This window comes from Crotalus tigris, unplaced genomic scaffold (assembly GCF_016545835.1).
Source record: "Crotalus tigris isolate CLP2741 ecotype Arizona unplaced genomic scaffold, ASM1654583v1 scf7180000017694.5664430, whole genome shotgun sequence".
Taxonomy (NCBI): Eukaryota; Metazoa; Chordata; class Lepidosauria; order Squamata; family Viperidae; genus Crotalus; species Crotalus tigris.
Genome location: NW_024096572.1, coordinates 747,853 through 764,700, shown reverse-complemented (window position 1 = coordinate 764,700; position 16,848 = coordinate 747,853). Strand labels below are relative to the sequence as shown.

Here is a 16,848-nt window from a genome sequence, read left to right as displayed (position 1 = left end):
TTTGTAAACCCACCAAGAACCCTAATATTGTGATGATCTAAAAATTTAATAAATAGAAATAACATACATTAAATTTCTTCATTTCCATACTGTTGTATATAGAGGTTGGATTGATAAGTACTGAAATTTATGTTGGCTTATCTGATTAAGGGTGAAATCTTACACACAGTATACTTACCTGTGAGTAAACAGTGTTGGGCCCAAGAAAATTTAGTTATGGGAAATCACACCCAGCACTGCATGGATTGGTTGGCTAAGAAGTAAAAATGTTACAATAGTAGAGGTACGGTATGTCTATTCCTGTGTATGGATTTCAGTTTTCTATCTATCTGCTATGAAAACATCTTAATTATTTTAAAACTATAGTGACACTAAGATCTGAAAATAACATCAGTTGCTATTCATTTTTTTTAGTCCAGATATCTGGACATGTAAAAATAAATGCAGGTTTATTTTTCTTAAGTAAAAACTCTACTTATTCTCAAATCCATATATTCCTTGCAAACTCAAAACCTAACTGGCTAGATCAGGTTTGAGCTCCAGAAAAAAAGTTTTATCTCTGTGATAGTTTCCAGTGATTATAGGTCCCATACAATCTTATATTTTCAACAAGCTTGTCCAGTTCATCAAAGTTTGGCCACCCTGGCACTTCCCCCCCATATGCTGGTACTTTCTCACTGAAATATAATTGCAAGTTCATATGTGAACTCTTATTTTGGGAACTGTATTTTGAAACTCTTCATTCTACCTGGTGTAAAGGGTGAAATCTTCCTGAGTAAATTCTTCTTTTTGGCTTGCTTTATGTAGCATATTTTCCACACATGTCTATTCAAATATATATGTCACAAAGCTACACATTACCACTAAATCATAGAATTATATATTGCCATTATATGCTAATGATAGTATAATGGTAGCAATATACTGATGCAAGTCAATGTGGTGTACTGGTTAAGGCATCAAGCTAAAAAAGGGAGAATCATGAATTCTCATCCCATCTTAGCCACAAAGGCATCCAAATGACCTTGGCCAATTACTCACTCTCAGCCCTAGGAAGCAGGCAAGGGCAAACTTCTGAAATGTGGTTTTAAAAAAGTCACAATGACATCAATGTCATTAATGCCCCAGCCCTTTATATATTGCAGAGAAAAAGGAGCAGTCATGGTCACTACCTTGACTTTTATGTCCCCCTGCAGATGCCCCTAGTATCACATAACTTAATAAATCTAAATTCTACATGACTAATAATAAAGTACCTTCTGAGATAGATCTTTCTTTAAAATATATTCTACTGTAATGAACAAAACCATGACTCTGTGTATATAACCATAAAACAGGGTGTCTAACAATATTTGTAATATAATTGAGTATTAATAGAAATTAGCTGTGGCCTAGTTTCTGCTCTAGCAGTAAAGGGCTACAGTGAGGTGGTTGTCCCATGTTGTTAGATACAATATTGTTTAAGTATACCTTACCGCTTTCAGACCACTGGTGGTATCCCACCCCTTGTACAATGTTGTTTTGTGTATCTGCCCATGTCCCAGCGCATTGGGCCATCCAAATTGTAGTGCTTAGAATTAGATACACCTTATTTTATTTTAATAGGTTTATGTCCTACAGCATGGCAGTGTAGAATAGTTCCATAAATATAAACACGCTTAATTGTGCAATTTTACAATTCTATTCTCTCTTCATTGGTGATTATAGTTGGTCATTCTTATTTTTGAGCTTAACTTTCCAAGTACACCTAAACAGTGGTAATTACTACACAGTTGTTTCATTTCAAAACCTGCACTCTTTCATACCTGTATAAATATACAGGGAGTGCTGATTTAATGCCTGCAGTAGACACCAGCCACTTGATCATTAAGCAAAGTGATCACTAAATGAAATCATAACTGTCAAATGAAGGCAAATATGCATGTCTTGGGGTAATGTTGCAGGATCCAATCTGAGTCAGTCATCAGGACCAGAGGTTTATTCTTCCAAGCTTTCGGATTCATGCAGGAGCCTATCCTCAGGAACTTCTCTTTCTAGAATGTGTGCACCTACAGAGCTGTTCTACATGTGGTGCCTGATTGTGTGTGGGTTTTAGTTTTTAATAGCCAATCAACCACCCTAATTAAAACTAAAAGCCACACACAACCATCCACCCTATAAATACAACCCATAGAAAAGCACAGTGCACACATTCTGGAGAGAGAGAAGTTACCTGAGGCTAGGATCCACACCAGCCTGAAAGGTAGGAAGGATAAATTTCCCAGTGACAGATTCGGATTGGATCCTGCCATCACAACTGTGCTTATAATCTTACCTCAGCTTTCCTTTGCTTTACAGACTTGTGGTTTAAATGCAAGGATTGGTCCCAAAGTTAACTTTTTTCATTGTAAATGAATAGTCACTATAAGAGGCATTTTCCACCATAAAATGGAATCTGAAGTAGATTGTACGATCATATTATTCTCCTGTAATTGCACCACTGTGCTTTGGCCTATGCAGCTTTCATGCTATAAACTAATTAAATACATTTTATCCTTCTCATGTTTGTTCATCAACCATTTGCATGTGACACTTTGTATTATTGCTCAGCAGATACTATGGTACTAAACTATTCTGTAATGTGATACAGTATTGCGATACAGTATTTTGATTGAGGGGTAGTGTGTTAGATGTTAGATGATTTCAGATTTCCATGCCTTTTCCAACACAATTTCTTTTTTTACAGAATCTGATCACTGTCCAATTTAGAGTCAGTTGCTTACAAAGTAGCTTACAAGACAATCATGACTGATCTCTAACCCCTTGCATCCTATTCCCGCCCCCCCCCTTTTACGAAGATAACAGACACTTCCCTCTCCTGTCATCTGGGACATCATCTGTTCTCCAGGATTTCTCAAAAGAAGCTGGGCCCAATCAACCAAAAGAGGCTTGGCCCAATCAACAGCAATTTGCTTCAAACCCCCCCCCCCCGAGAGGCAATCCATCCACACGTGGGGATGCGAAGTTCCTCTCTTCGCCGCCAGTATAATGCCCGAGCCCGGCCTCTGCCTCTGCCCACGAGCTAGAGACCGTGCAATTCTTCCTTTTTCGAGCAAAGCATTCGAGAGAGAGAGAAAAGGGCCGTTCACCGGCGGAGTAAAGGCGATGTCAGAGGCCGCAGGCAAAAGCAGAAGCCCGGAGGCTCCTCTGAGCAACATCTCCGCGCTCGGGGGGGGGGGGGAGGGGGGGAGGAGGAGAAGCTCCCGCGGCGTCCCGGCCCCTGAATTGTCTTCAGCGAACCCGACCAGCCGGAGGAGGCGGGGCTTGAGGAAGTGACTTCAGCCGGCGGCGCTCGCAAGCGTGGAGAGCAGAAGTCTCGGCGCGCGGCTCGCCGACGTTCCTCGCGGGAAGGCGCTGGAGGCTGTTGCGCTGGCCATGGCAGTGGCGGCTGCGTGTCCCTTCAGGGTCCTTCTCAGAGCAGCAGGGAGAGACAATGTGGGCAGGACGGCAGCGGTTGCGGTCCCTTTCCCCGACCTCTTCGCCGGGCTTTCTCTTGGCGGCGGCGGCTTAAAAGCGAAGCCTTACTGCACGCTGTCTCCGCAGCAGCACCAGCAGCCCTCCGCTCCGCCTCCGGATATGAAAAACTACCTGTGGAAAAGCTACAACGAGGCCAAAAGAGTCACGAAAGGTGAGAGAGATCCGGGGTCTGGGACGAGGAGAGAAGGCTGTCTGCGGGGAGGTGGGGGGGCGCTTGCCTACCTTCTCGGCGCGGTGCCTGTTGCACGTTTTCGCTCCGGGCGGCTTTGTGCCTATTGAAAACGAACCTTGCGGCTTCCCTCGCTGCCCCTCAAGGGTCGCAGAAAGGGGGCTTCTCCTCCTCCTCCTCATCCCACTTCCCTCTTTTGTTCCTCTTCATTTTGGCGGACTCCAAGCAGACTCCCCCCCCCCCCCCAAAAAAAAATTTTACTCGACGGTGCGAGGTGATGCTCTTCAGCTTCAATGTGGGAAAAGCGATCTCCTTGGCCAAGGTCACCGGGGCGCAGTTTTGTCGCCCTGCAATGGTTTGAGCTTAGATCTGCGTGTTGAACAGGTAATAAACCAGGTAGTAGATTTGTAGGTAGTTGGCGAGGATGCCTATACATACAAACAGAGCCCTCTGTCAATATGAAAACTGGAATGTTTTTATGACGTTGGGATGTACTGATAGAAGAATGGTGTGCTGTTGATCTCTGGATAATGTATAAGGAAATGGACTTTGGAAACCCATAGTAAGCCCTTAGTGGATCCCCCTGCCTGTGGATATACTTCAAGAAATCTGGGAGAAAAATATGGTAAAAACCCTGTTTATTTAATTCTAGGCTGCAACATAAATTACAGTAGTTGTTTCAATGTTTATTTTTAAATAAAATGGGAATATCCAATCGGAATCTCTCCAGTTGTAATAGTTTTAATTTGCTTCTGTCTCATAGGCAAGTAAGGATTATTAGGAACCTTAGGGCTGCAGGCAGATGACCTGAGAACCAAACAAAGCTCTGCCACCAGGAAGAGAGTAATTAAATCAGAGACATTTTGAATAAGAAGTACTGGGAATAAAAAATAATAAAAAAGGAGGTAATCCATAGGGAATACTTTTTAAGAAGAGAGATCTGGGTAAAAATTTTTATATGGGCCCTTTCTCTTTTTAAAATGTAAGGAAATTGTGAGGAAATGTTACTGCCATTGCAGAATTCCCTCTATGCTTAGGTTGCTGTAGTTGATAGCAGTAAGAGTCTGAGCTCCATTCAAAGTGCTACCTTATAGGGCAGTATTTCCCAACCTTGGGAACTTTAACGCTTGTGGATTTCAACTCCCAGAATTCTGCAGCCAGCATAGGTATTCTGGCTGGGGAATTCTGGGAGTTGAAGTTCATAAATCTTAAAGTTCCTAAGGTTGGGAAACGCTGTTATAGGGTTTTACTTGTAAAACCCTATAAAGTGTGTGGTTGGAACATGCCAGGAATCACTCTCCCAAGCTTATTCTGCCCATCTCTTATAGATTATTAAAGGAGTGGCTGTTGAGAATTAATTACATCCATTCTACCCACCCAAGAAATCAGTGGGCTGTGGTTGGTAATGCCCCTTACATTCTGGCATACTTTTCCCCAGGGGAAAGTTCTTTTTATTTAGAAAAGAAGAAAATCACTTATTCCAATAAATTTTGGCTCCTGATATGATTGTTGGGTGGCTTATTATTAAGGTTGTATCTTACGCTCTGGGTTTTTTTTTTCCTGTTTTTGTATTGCCTAGAATTCTAATTTATACAGAAATTTTCAAATAAAACATCATGGTTCAAGTTTCCAAGTTGTTGGTAGTTTCATGCATTGATTTTCTAAGCATGCACCAAAAATGAAATAAATTATACAGGTGTTATTACAGTGGTGACTATTCCAATCAGCAAATTTTATTTATTATTATTATTGTATCTCCTGCCTATCCTTTGGAAGGGCCGCCTCTTATTTTATCTGAAAAGCAACAACCCTGTGAGGAATGTTGGTCTAAGTGAATAGTTTATCCAATTAATCATGTAATTAACAGTGGATTTCGTTTCATATCATTCTGATTCTAGACCTATGCAATTCTTATAGCTCATCACAGAAATGTAAGGCCAGAAGTATCTTCCTTTATATGAAATTCAGTTTAAATTAGTAACTCTGCTATCAGGTAAAGATTTATAAAACAGAAGACTGTTAAACTAGATTGAATCATCTCAGGTCTGGTTTGCTTCATTAAGCTATTTTGGCATGCACACCAATCAGGACTGGCAGACTATGCAGTCCACAGTTTTCAGTTTCTGGGAGAACTATTACAATCAATAAGTATGTATTAACATGGGTTTTATGAAGGTTTGGATGATTGGAATAGAAAGGTTTGTAGGTTGAAAGTGATGAATGTATGTTGTATTCACATTACCACACATTTCTAACAAATCATCTCTGCTAGAATTAAGATACCTGTTTAGAAAAATAGAGAATCTGTTAGTTGTAACATTTATATTTCTTTATTTCTGAAGACTTTATTTTGGATGAAATGTACAGTATCCCATTTTGTGCAGTTGCCAGTTTCACATAATTCTGCAAGGTGCTCCGCTGATGTCTGTCACTTACAATCCTCCCATGTTTTGCTATTGCTAGTACATTCCATGTGCAGATATGAAATCTGAGGAAAAGAGGCTGAAGCCTCTTGTATGTTCTCCTAGTCAGGAGATATATTGCTCTGTATAACTCCACCCTCTGAATCAAAAGGTTAAAATAAAGTTTTTGAAGAAGTAAAATGAGTAATTTGATATATTTTTATAAAGTATTATATCTTCAGCATCTCAGACATGGACTTGGTTGCAATGAATCACTACAATAAATGCAGTGCATTGTGACAGTGAGCTTCCTGGAAATACAGCCCTAGTATAGCTCTTTTCTGACAGCTTCTACTCTGATGTAACATGAAGTACCTTTCTGGTCTTTGGAGATGGACCTGTCAAATCTATCCTATTTAGAAGTCGAAGAAGATTAAGAGAGGATTCAAATAACTTGAGGATTGAGATGCAAGTTACTACTTAATGCAACAGATGTTGCTGGACTTGCTAGCTGGTGTTGGTGACAGTTGCACTTTAATAACATCCAGAAGGTCATATTTAATCCACTCCTTAAAATTCTAGCTCAGTTTACATCTATTGGTGAATTTTAACAAAACTCTGGAGCTTACCAGCAATTCTTTCAAAACATTAACAATAATTTTATCTAATACAGTCAAATAAATCTGAAAAGTCCATTCCTGGTATACCTTTTTCTCTTCTTTCCCCCCCTTCTAAGAGAACTGTGCTTCTTGGATATTGTTTTTTTTTTTTTAAATAACATTGGAACATAGTAAAGGCATTGTTGGAAGTGATAGACCATTTGAAAATAGAGGAAACATAAGATATACTAATCTTCCAAACAGATGATTGCGAACCAGTTTGCTTTGGGGGTTCCTTTGAAATGTTTATGTCTTCAACAGCAAAAGAAATGACTGTGCTGATCAGTAGGATATGGAGAAGGTTTGTACATGGAACCAGTTTTGGTCTAGTGCAGTGGTTCTCAACCTTTTTAATGCCGCGACCCCCAACCGGTCGTAAGTCGAGGACTACTCAACTGGTCGTAAGTCGAGGTAAGTCGAGGACTACTCAACTGGTGCAGCACCGTTTGCAGAATGGGACTTTTGGCGGGCTCAGCAGGGCAGAGACAGCCTGGACAATTCCTATTGGCTTTTGAAAGCCAATAGAATTAGACTCTATTCAAGAGAGTCTATTCTATTGGCTTTCAAAAGCCAATAGAATAAAATGGAGTAGCACAGCTAAGGAAAAGGGGAAAAAAATGGCGGACTGCTTTGTTTGGCGACCCCCGTGAAATGGTCGTTTGACCCCAAATGGGGTCCCGACCCACAGGTTGAGAACCACTGGTCTAGTGGTTAAGGCACCAAGCTAGAAAGCAAGAGACCCTGAATTCAAGTCCCAGCTTAGCCATGAAAGCTAGCTGGGTGAATTTGGGCCAGTCAATCTCTCTTAGCCTAACCCACCTCACAGAATTGTTGTGGGGAAAATAGGAGGAAAGTGTGTTGGATATTTCGTCATCTTGAGTTATTTGTAAAAACAAAAGTCAGATAATGAATGAATGAATAAATGATTCAGCATGGCATGAAGGTATTTTGATTCAGACCTGGGAAATTATTTTGCTACCATGCGCGTGCTAGAAGACGGAGACAAGGGCTTTCCATCACAGTGAATTACCTTGACAGCAAAGCTGTTATTAGAAAAGATTCAAATGGAGAATGAATATTTCTGCATACATTTTAATTTGTGATACTGACAATTCTTCCAGGATTTATACAAAATGTGACAAGGAAATTATGATATGCCTAGTTCGAGTGTGATAGCTTTTTAATAATGTTCTTTATTAATTTTATATTAACATTTTACTTGTGTTAAAAAGCATAAGCTATATAGTGCTGATTTACAAAAACACAACTAGTTTTATTTAACTGCATGATTCAGTAAGTATCTTTGAATCTGTTTATAAGATACAGATAATCTCTTTCTGAAAGTAGAAGTCTTGACAAAAGAAAATACATAACAATTTAAACAGTGGGCTATACAAAACGTGATAATGCCTATAAACGTGCAAGATTTCAAGAGGATTGGTTTACTTATTTCTGTCATTTATATACTATACAGTATTCTGCATTGGAACCCAGTAATTTATAACAGGATGTGAGTGTTAAAACCAAGCCAACAATGAAATAATAAAGCATTAGAGGAATATGGATCTCATTGGTCTTCAAATGCTGATTGGAAAGGCTCTTTTTAATAGCTTCTGGAAGAAGATTACCCTTCTCTAACTTCACAAAGGAGGTTCAGCAATACAGTATAGGGGCCCACAAGAGAAAAACATTATGAGGTCCTGCCCCCTAATGGACAAGTGTTCCTGGATTTTGTTGGAGTAGACGTAGATCAAGTCAATTACAGGCAGAGGAGGGCACTCAGTATAGGCCTCTATTGGTTAGAGTTTTAATTGGATTTGGAAATCTATACACAACCATTTGCAGGGGTCTGAGCATAGCTACTATCTAATTATGGTGACTCATTCATGGTTTCAAAGGCATGCTATAGCCCAATCATATGGTGATAGTTGCATGGATCACTGTTATGAGAGCCTCCTAATTAGATAAATTTATAGGGACTAGCAATATGTTCCTGTGTGATTTTACTCCCAAGATAAATCTGGGGTTCACACATTGTATGCAACCATAATGTTCTTTTTCTGTTCTATCATACTGTATGGCCTGTGAACTAGTTTGTAGTGTGAATCAGACAATTTGATTTATTCACAAATCATGAGTAAACAATCCATGGTTTAGCATAATATGTGAATTCCAATAAAGTAAACTACAAATCAGACTCATGTAACCTTCCTCAACAGATAGTAAGAATAGTAGTAGCTAATTCAACAAAGAAGTGCTAAAACAAGCCATAGTTTAGTGTAGTGTACAAATATAATATACTTGTTTCTCAAGATAAGCTGCTTCATACTACATATTGAAAGCTGGACCACAGAGCTTTTTCATTCTAAATCAATTTACAATACTGAATTTTTAATTATTATTTTCATTTTAAATGTACTCTTAAAATAAGTTTATATAATACAATATATAAGTTAAGGTGTTTGACATTTTTCACAGTGCTTTTCAAATCAGCTGCTGCATATTAGGTTAAGTTTTCTCTCTTGATTTTGTGCTCCAGTTGCAGAAAGTATATTTCATGTGTTGAAGGAAAAGTCTTCATCATGGTTCAGTCCAACATGGCGACTGCTTTAGAAAGAAGGTTGCAGTTTATTGAAGAGGAGAGCCAGACAGAAAGATGGCTCTGGAAGAAAAGAGAGAGAAAGCACATGTAGGGAGTGGGTTTTTATACCCTCTGGGGCTCTTGAGATTGTTTCCTGTTCCTGTTTGAGGCTTTGTAATTCCTGTGTCATGTACTTTGACCTGAGTCTGAGTGTGCCCCTTTGGCATCTGTGCGTTAATCCTATTATGTCCTGTCTAGAGTTTGGGTGAGGTACCGTATGTAGATTTTAGGTTTCTTTGTCTTCCTAAGCTTCTAGCTGGGAGCCTCCAACCTTCCTGGATCATTTACATCTGCATTTCTACAGAGCTGGTTTCTGCTTGGGGGAGGAAGACTTGGGGCTATTAAGAAAAACTGGGCATGCTTTTCTGCCTTTTTAATATTTCCTTCTCTGGGGGGGGGGGCTGACTTCCCACACATGTATGCTTTCATATTTTTGTTTAAATAGGACAGATGCATCATGCTGCTGTGCTAAATTATGCCTGTTTCAGATACTAAATGCATTTTGTTAAAAAGCCAAATTACGTTACATAGCTTCAGGATTTGAGGAGTATTCCAGAATACATTCTTTCATTTACCTTATTAGGTAAGGATTTTTATGCAGCAATTTTTTCTTACTAAGAAAGTTACAAGTTTTGTAAACAGAAGACAGAAAGATGAGTGCTGGTATATTTTAAGTGAGAAAGTGAGCTACAAATCATGGAGTAGTTTAGTTTTCTTTAACATTTTTCGTGCTGCATTAAATGCTTTGGGACCCTTATAAGGAATGATAAAAATCAAAATGCAAAACAAGGTGTAATATTAAATTCAGCAAAAGACAAGAATCAAATAATTCAAACTTTAAAATACTGTGGTAAAAATAACGAGAACTGAAAAGTTGGTCAATGAACAAAAGGTTCTTCATGTGGTGTCAAGATAACCACAAAGATGACAAAGTTAAACAGAAGAGAACAGACTGTCTAAATCTTAGAGACAGTCTGTCATGATTTTTTTTGTTACCGTTGCAATTGTTGGCAACAGTAAAACTTTTTAATGTAGCTTCCTGATACTAACTTTGCTGAACAATTTGGCCATGTATTTTGCTGCATGTATTGTTCTCCAAGAATTATAGATTTGTTTTTTCTAACCATAAAATCCAATATTGTTTAATGTTATAAAATACACTCTTTATATCTCAGTGTAATTTAGCTTTTCAATCTACTTTAAGTAGTAACATAGCTTATAAACATATAATGTAAGAAAGATGAGATGATTATTTTAAATATAAGTTAATATGGAAAAGAACTATTATATAATTTAAGGAAATGTTAAATAAAAGCTGCAGAAACTTTTTAACTGCTCATTAAAAATTAAAGGTAGAATATCCCATATTGGTAAAATCAGTGGGAATTTTTCCTGCTTTATTTGTCCAACATCTGCCTATTAGTTCTTCTTTCTACATACCTTCTATTGATATTCTGTTTTGACATTTCTAAAGACAGTTCTGAATTGGACCAAGATGGAAATCTCTTCAGTTTTTCAATCTCTCTGTTATACATAAATATCAAACAATGTGTTCATTTGGTAATTAAAATTGACTTTTATCATACAACAAAATAACACATGTTGTTTTGTCATATGGCATTTGTCGTGTGCATGGATCTGAATCTTTAAATGTGTGAAGTCAACATAGCTTTAACAAAGGTACGCCCACGTGTCACCTATCCTCCGCGAGCTGCACTGGCTTCCTGTGGGTCTCTGGATGCAATTCAAGGTGTTGGTTATCACCTTTAAAGCCCTTCATGGCATAGGGCCAGGTTACTTACAGGACTGCATACTGCCGCACAGTTCCCAGAGACCGGTGAGGTCCCATAGATTGGGCCTCCTTCTATGGGACAGACAATGTCGGCTGGCGGGCCCTTGGGGAAGGGCCTTTTCTGTGGTGGCTCCGACCTGGTGGAATCAACTTCCCCTGAGGTTCGAACTACTCCCACCCTGCCAGCCTTTAAGAAAGCCGTTAAAACTCTCCTGTTCCGGCAGGCCTGGGGCTGATGTCCCTGGGGGGGGGGATATGATCGGACATGCGGCATGATTGTATTATTTTATTGTACTATTGTTAGATGATTGTTTTAATTTTGTACGCCGCCCTGAGTCCTTTGGGATTGGGCGGCATATAAATAAAATTTAAAAAAAAATTATATTTAATACTCAAGTGTCTCAGTGTTATCTGTTATGATCCATATAACAAATGTTTTATGAATTTCAAATTTAACCTCTGAGCATCATTACATTTAAGTGAACTCAGGATAGCCTAAATTGGCTTCCAGTTTCATCTTCATAGTAATTTTATGAATAAGATTAACTTTATACCTGAATGAGAATTTTTATTTTAACTACTTTTTTGAATGTGACTCCTGGTGACTTATCACAATAGTTTCATTGGCAATATTGTGGAAGTAGTTTGCCATTGCATTTTTCTAGGGTGTCTTTTTTAAAAAAACTTTTTGGTGTAGCATAAAGCTCTTACTGTACATCTCCTGGTGGTCTCCCATTCAAGTGCTACCCAGGCCAAACCCTGCTTAGCTGTTTAGCTAAGATAAAGTTACCTAGATCAGTGATGGTGAACCTTTTAGAGACTGAGTGCCCAAACTGCAACCCAAAACCCACTTATTTATCGCAAAGTGCCAGGGCTGCATCAGCATTGTGGTGCCCTCAGGAAGGGCGTGGGGGCATGGCCCATTGGGTGGGCATGCCTGAAATGGTCATGGCAGACTGGGTGAGCATGGCCGGGGCCAGGGTGGCGGGGGCCAGTCCCTCATCATCTCCGGGGCATCCCCGGGGAGTCAATGCCCCTTGCTCACTCACTTCCTGCCCTCTCGCTTCCAAACGCCACATGCTCGCTACTCTGGTGAACTCTGCTGGGGCAACAGTGTGCACGCCCACAGAGAGGGCTCTGAGTGTCGCCTCTGGCACGCGTGCCATAGGTTCGCCACCACCGACCTAGGTCATACCACTTGCTGAGATGTCCTAGACAAAAGTATAGACACACACTTTTAAAATACAAAAGGGGAAACCATTTCAATAAGCATTTAACAGGCAAAGGTTATCTAGAAAAAGAGTCTTTTGTGTTTCAAAGAGAAGCTGTTGCCTCTAAGCTTCAGTTAACTCTATCAGCATAAGAGCCGAGGTGGCGCAGCAGTTAGAGTGCAGTACTACAGGCCACTTTAGCTGACTGTGTTCAGCAGGTCAGCAGTTCAAATCTTACCGGCTCAAGGTTGACTCAGCCTTCCATCCTTCCGAGGTAGGTAAAATGAGGACCCAGATTGTTGGGGGCAATGTAAATATATATATACATTGCTTACTGGTGTACACCGCTTAGAGAGTGCTTGCACTTAAAGCGGTATATAAGTCTCATAAATAAATAAATAAATAAATAAATAAGTAAGTGAGTAAGTAAGTAATCTGTTCATTAAAATGGATTCAGGGGAACGTTCCGAAGAATGAAATCATGGAACATTTATCCCAAGGTGAACAAATCAGAAGTGCAGCCAGCCACATGTTGGGTCAATGGTGATCTGGGACAAACCCACTACACTCATGGTGGGCTCCATTGAACAAAGAGAGGGGAGGTTGAAATAGCCAACCCCACAATGAAATCTCATAGGTGACGGAGAGGGGTGCCACTATTTAACTGGGAAGACAGTAAAATAACTGTACTCTCAGCTTGTCCCTTTAGTTCAGCATCTCAGTTAAGACCTCACTTCTGGCTTACAGAACAATATTGTTTAGGACAGCTAGCATTTCCCAGTAAATGATTACCATATCATTTTCCCTGGCTTCGGACTAGGATTGAACAAAACATGAAACCCAGCAGGACAGATCTCTGCGAGGAATAATATCACTTCATCCAGCCACATTTCAGTGATAGTCTCTGTGTACTTTCATTTTCAATTGTGGATTAGTCTGTTTATTACAGATGGATTTGGTGTTCAAAAACTTCATCCTGACTCTGAGTTAATTTCACCATCTGGCTCATTCCATGAAATTGCCCATGTAAATGGCAAGTAGCAAGTTTATTGCTTAGCTTGCAATGGCTCTGCTTTTTGTTTCCCTGTTATATATTTATATCCTGGTCTTCCTTTGGGAAAATCTGAGGGGCCACTGTCCAAATGAGCTACTGAACAGATTAGAATTAGCCTCATGTTAGCTAAAGAATAGTATCAAGTGCCTTTTATGTAGCTGCATCCCTTTCATGATATATATTATGAATGCTTATTCTTGAACAAGTGTTTATGTGTGTCTTTTTCTTCCATAGACTTAGTCCCATCAATCATGAATAATTTGCTGAATCCGGATGCCATCTTTTCCAACAATGAAATGAGTCTTTCAGACGTAGAAATCTACGGCTTTGATTATGACTACACTTTGGTCTTCTATTCCAAGCATTTGCATACGTTGATTTTTAATGCTGCCCGGGACCTTTTGATCAATGAACATCGGGTAAGATGATAGACCAGGATGGGGTGGTGCCATAATATACTGGAAATTCAGATACTTAATTAAGCTAATTGTATAGCAAGAAAGGAAATCTGGATAAAAAGCATATGAAAAAACTATGTTGTATTGACATAAATTACATTTCAGAACTTGCATAGATTTTTGTTCAAGTGGATTCAAGAATTTAAATTGGCAAGAGATTGACATCATTGCTTTTTCTTAGCATATGACATGCAATATTTTGGAATGAATTTAGATAATCCAGAATTAAAAATTTAATAATAATTTCTTAGAAGAGTCTATAATCATGATGTCATCCTTAAGATTGATCAGTTTACAGGATACCCTTCCCCAAATGTTGTGCTCTCCAGATGTGCAAACCACAACTTCAGAATTCACAGGAGTGACCATGCTTGCAAAGTGAATTCTGAGAGTTGATATCTGCACATCTGGACTGAACCTAGGGCTAAGGTTGCCTTAGAATCTGAATAGGCCTAAATTCATGAATTTTGGGGGAATAGTTTGTCAAAAGCTTTGAGGACAGGCATTATTATTGCTATGTTATCTTTCAGGAGTGGGGAATTTCATTTTTAACTCCACTGTACAGGTAGTCCTCAACTTATGACCAAAATTACAATAAACTCCCAAAGTTGGTCACATGATGACCTGCTTTAGAGTTGTCATAATTATAATGGTCAGGCTTCATTAAAATCATAGGTTGAGGACCACCTGTACCACTTAGCTGGATGATGTCAGTTGACAGGACAGTTCTTCCCCCAAACCTGTGCTCTCTAGGTCCAAACTCCACCTGCAGCAGTTGTTTCTTTGTGCAAAAGTGTAAGGGGACCATTGTACCCTACCTTCCACTATATAGAACGGGGGTGTTAAACTGCCGGCCCGTGGGCCGGACATGTCATCCAAAAGCCGCGGCCACCCCATTGCTGGCAATGGCAAAACTGTCCCGATATGTTGTATGACGTCATGTGACGTCACAAGTTTGACATGTCTGATATAGAAGAAGAAGTGTACAGATGTTTTGCGTATATCTGTGAGATTTCAGAGGAGGGAATGGCTTTCCTGGACAGGGGCAACCCATTATGTTGAGACTATAGAATTTTAGAAAATTCTATATAGGTAGTCCTAAACTTACAGCCACAGTTGGAAAGTTGTTAAGTGGGTGGCAGCCAATTTTACAGCCTTTTCTTGCCATCGTTAAGCAAATCACTGCAGTTGTTAACTGAATTATGCGGTTTGTTCAGAAAATCCAGCTTCCTCATTGACTTTGCTTGTTGGAAGTTGGCTGAGAAGGTTGCAAATGGTGAACACACGACCCTGTGATGCCACAACCACTGTAAATACATGCTGATTACCAAGCACCTGGATTTTTATCCATGATGCTGGGGATGCTGTGATGGCCATAAGTGTGAAACCCATCACTTTCAGTGCCTTTATAACATCAAACAATTGCTAAACGAATATCAAGGACTATCTATATGGGAGATGAAAATGTTCAATTAACAGATTACTGTAGTAACGTGCAATAGGTAACTATGCTATCATAAAAAAAATCCCTTGTTTGAAAGTAAATAGAATTATCGTTGCTAATTTTGCTGCCTAGAATGCAGTCCCAACCAAAGGACTTCATTGCATTAATAAACACAAATATTAACATTCTGTATACTATGAAGGCAGGAACATTTTTTTTTCTATGTGAACTGAGTTCCCAATATAGTTTGTTAAGCATACAGTACCCAGAGCTACATTTCTGTCCAAAGGTCAGTGGCTATATATTCATATCTATAAATATCTTTGTAATAGTAAATAAGAAATTGGATCTTAACCCACAACTGGTTGCAATCTCTGGTTTAATACAAGCCTGGAATAGAACTATTTCTACAAGGCTAGTCATTGGATGGAACCAGAATAATGACCAAGAATTACCTGTGTTTTGTTCGGTGGAATAAAACTAGATCAAGTGCAATTTAATGAATGTTCCCCAGCTTTCTAAGTTCTGCTGGGTAGAGACAGCAAGTGTGAAAATTTGTTTCACAGAACCTCCTCTTCTGTAGAGGCAGTATGAATGTGAATGGAAGGAAAGAGTGAGCAATGGTGTCTGAATTTAAGAAATGGCCTTCCTGCAGATGCTGAGATTACACATTTGTAATGCAGTAGAAATTAAAATAACAGGTAAAACTATAAAGGAGTCTAAGAGGGTTTTCTTTAATCTTTTGTTACTCTTCTAAGGATTCTTAAGATAGCATGATGCCTTATTTTGATAGATAGATAGACAGATAGACAGACAGACAGATAGCTAGACAGACAGACAGACAGACAATAGTCCCTAATTTTTAAAAAAATGTAATCTAGATGCCTCTGAGTAGAGCCCAAAGTTTGTCAACAGATAGTTTTGATTAAAACTTTTCAGACAGTGTTACAGATATCTGAGAAGGAGAGAAATGGGAAGGAAATATTAACCAACGTTTTTTGTAACTAGCCCTTTTAATTGCAGTCTGTAGCACTGTTGTAATGCCTTGGATAAACAGAGCCGGAATTTTTTTTCTCTAAATTTAAATTGTCTTCTTTGAACAAAATACAATAAATATGTGGAAACGTATCATATTGCTGAGAGGGAGGATCAGTTAGGCAGTATTTCCAAACTTTCACATGTTTTAGCTTTTTTTTGTATTATTTGGCAATGTTGCAATTACAGGAAAGAAAGGAGTAAGTACTAGGAGAGCTGAACTGAAAAGCTAAGAAATAACAGACTAAAGCACAGTTTCACTACCTTGTAAACAAGTGCCTGTAACATTTTATCTTTGGTGCTTGTTGTCTTGTAGCCTAGGATTTGTGATTTCAGCTCTGAGATCACATCAGAGGGAGGTATATAGTTCAGTCCGTCAGCTATACATCTTCCTGCAAAAATATTTAAAAGCTCTAAGACAGGGGTGTCAAACTGCTGTCCCACAGGCTGGACGCGTCACCCAGAAG

General features: G+C 39.2%; 1 protein-coding gene across 1 annotated transcript in view; it reads left to right on the top strand.

The window, feature by feature from the left end:
* The first annotated feature begins 3,317 nt into the window (after window positions 1-3,317).
* The window catches only part of NT5DC3 (5'-nucleotidase domain containing 3), a 29,954-nt gene continuing 16,423 nt past the window's right edge, over window positions 3,318-16,848 (top strand). The window contains exons 1-2 of the mRNA XM_039338193.1: window positions 3,318-3,667; window positions 13,679-13,863. Coding sequence (XP_039194127.1) covers window positions 3,415-3,667; window positions 13,679-13,863 — 438 coding nt within the window. The 5' untranslated portion in view covers window positions 3,318-3,414. The remainder of the gene's footprint in view (window positions 3,668-13,678; window positions 13,864-16,848) is intronic.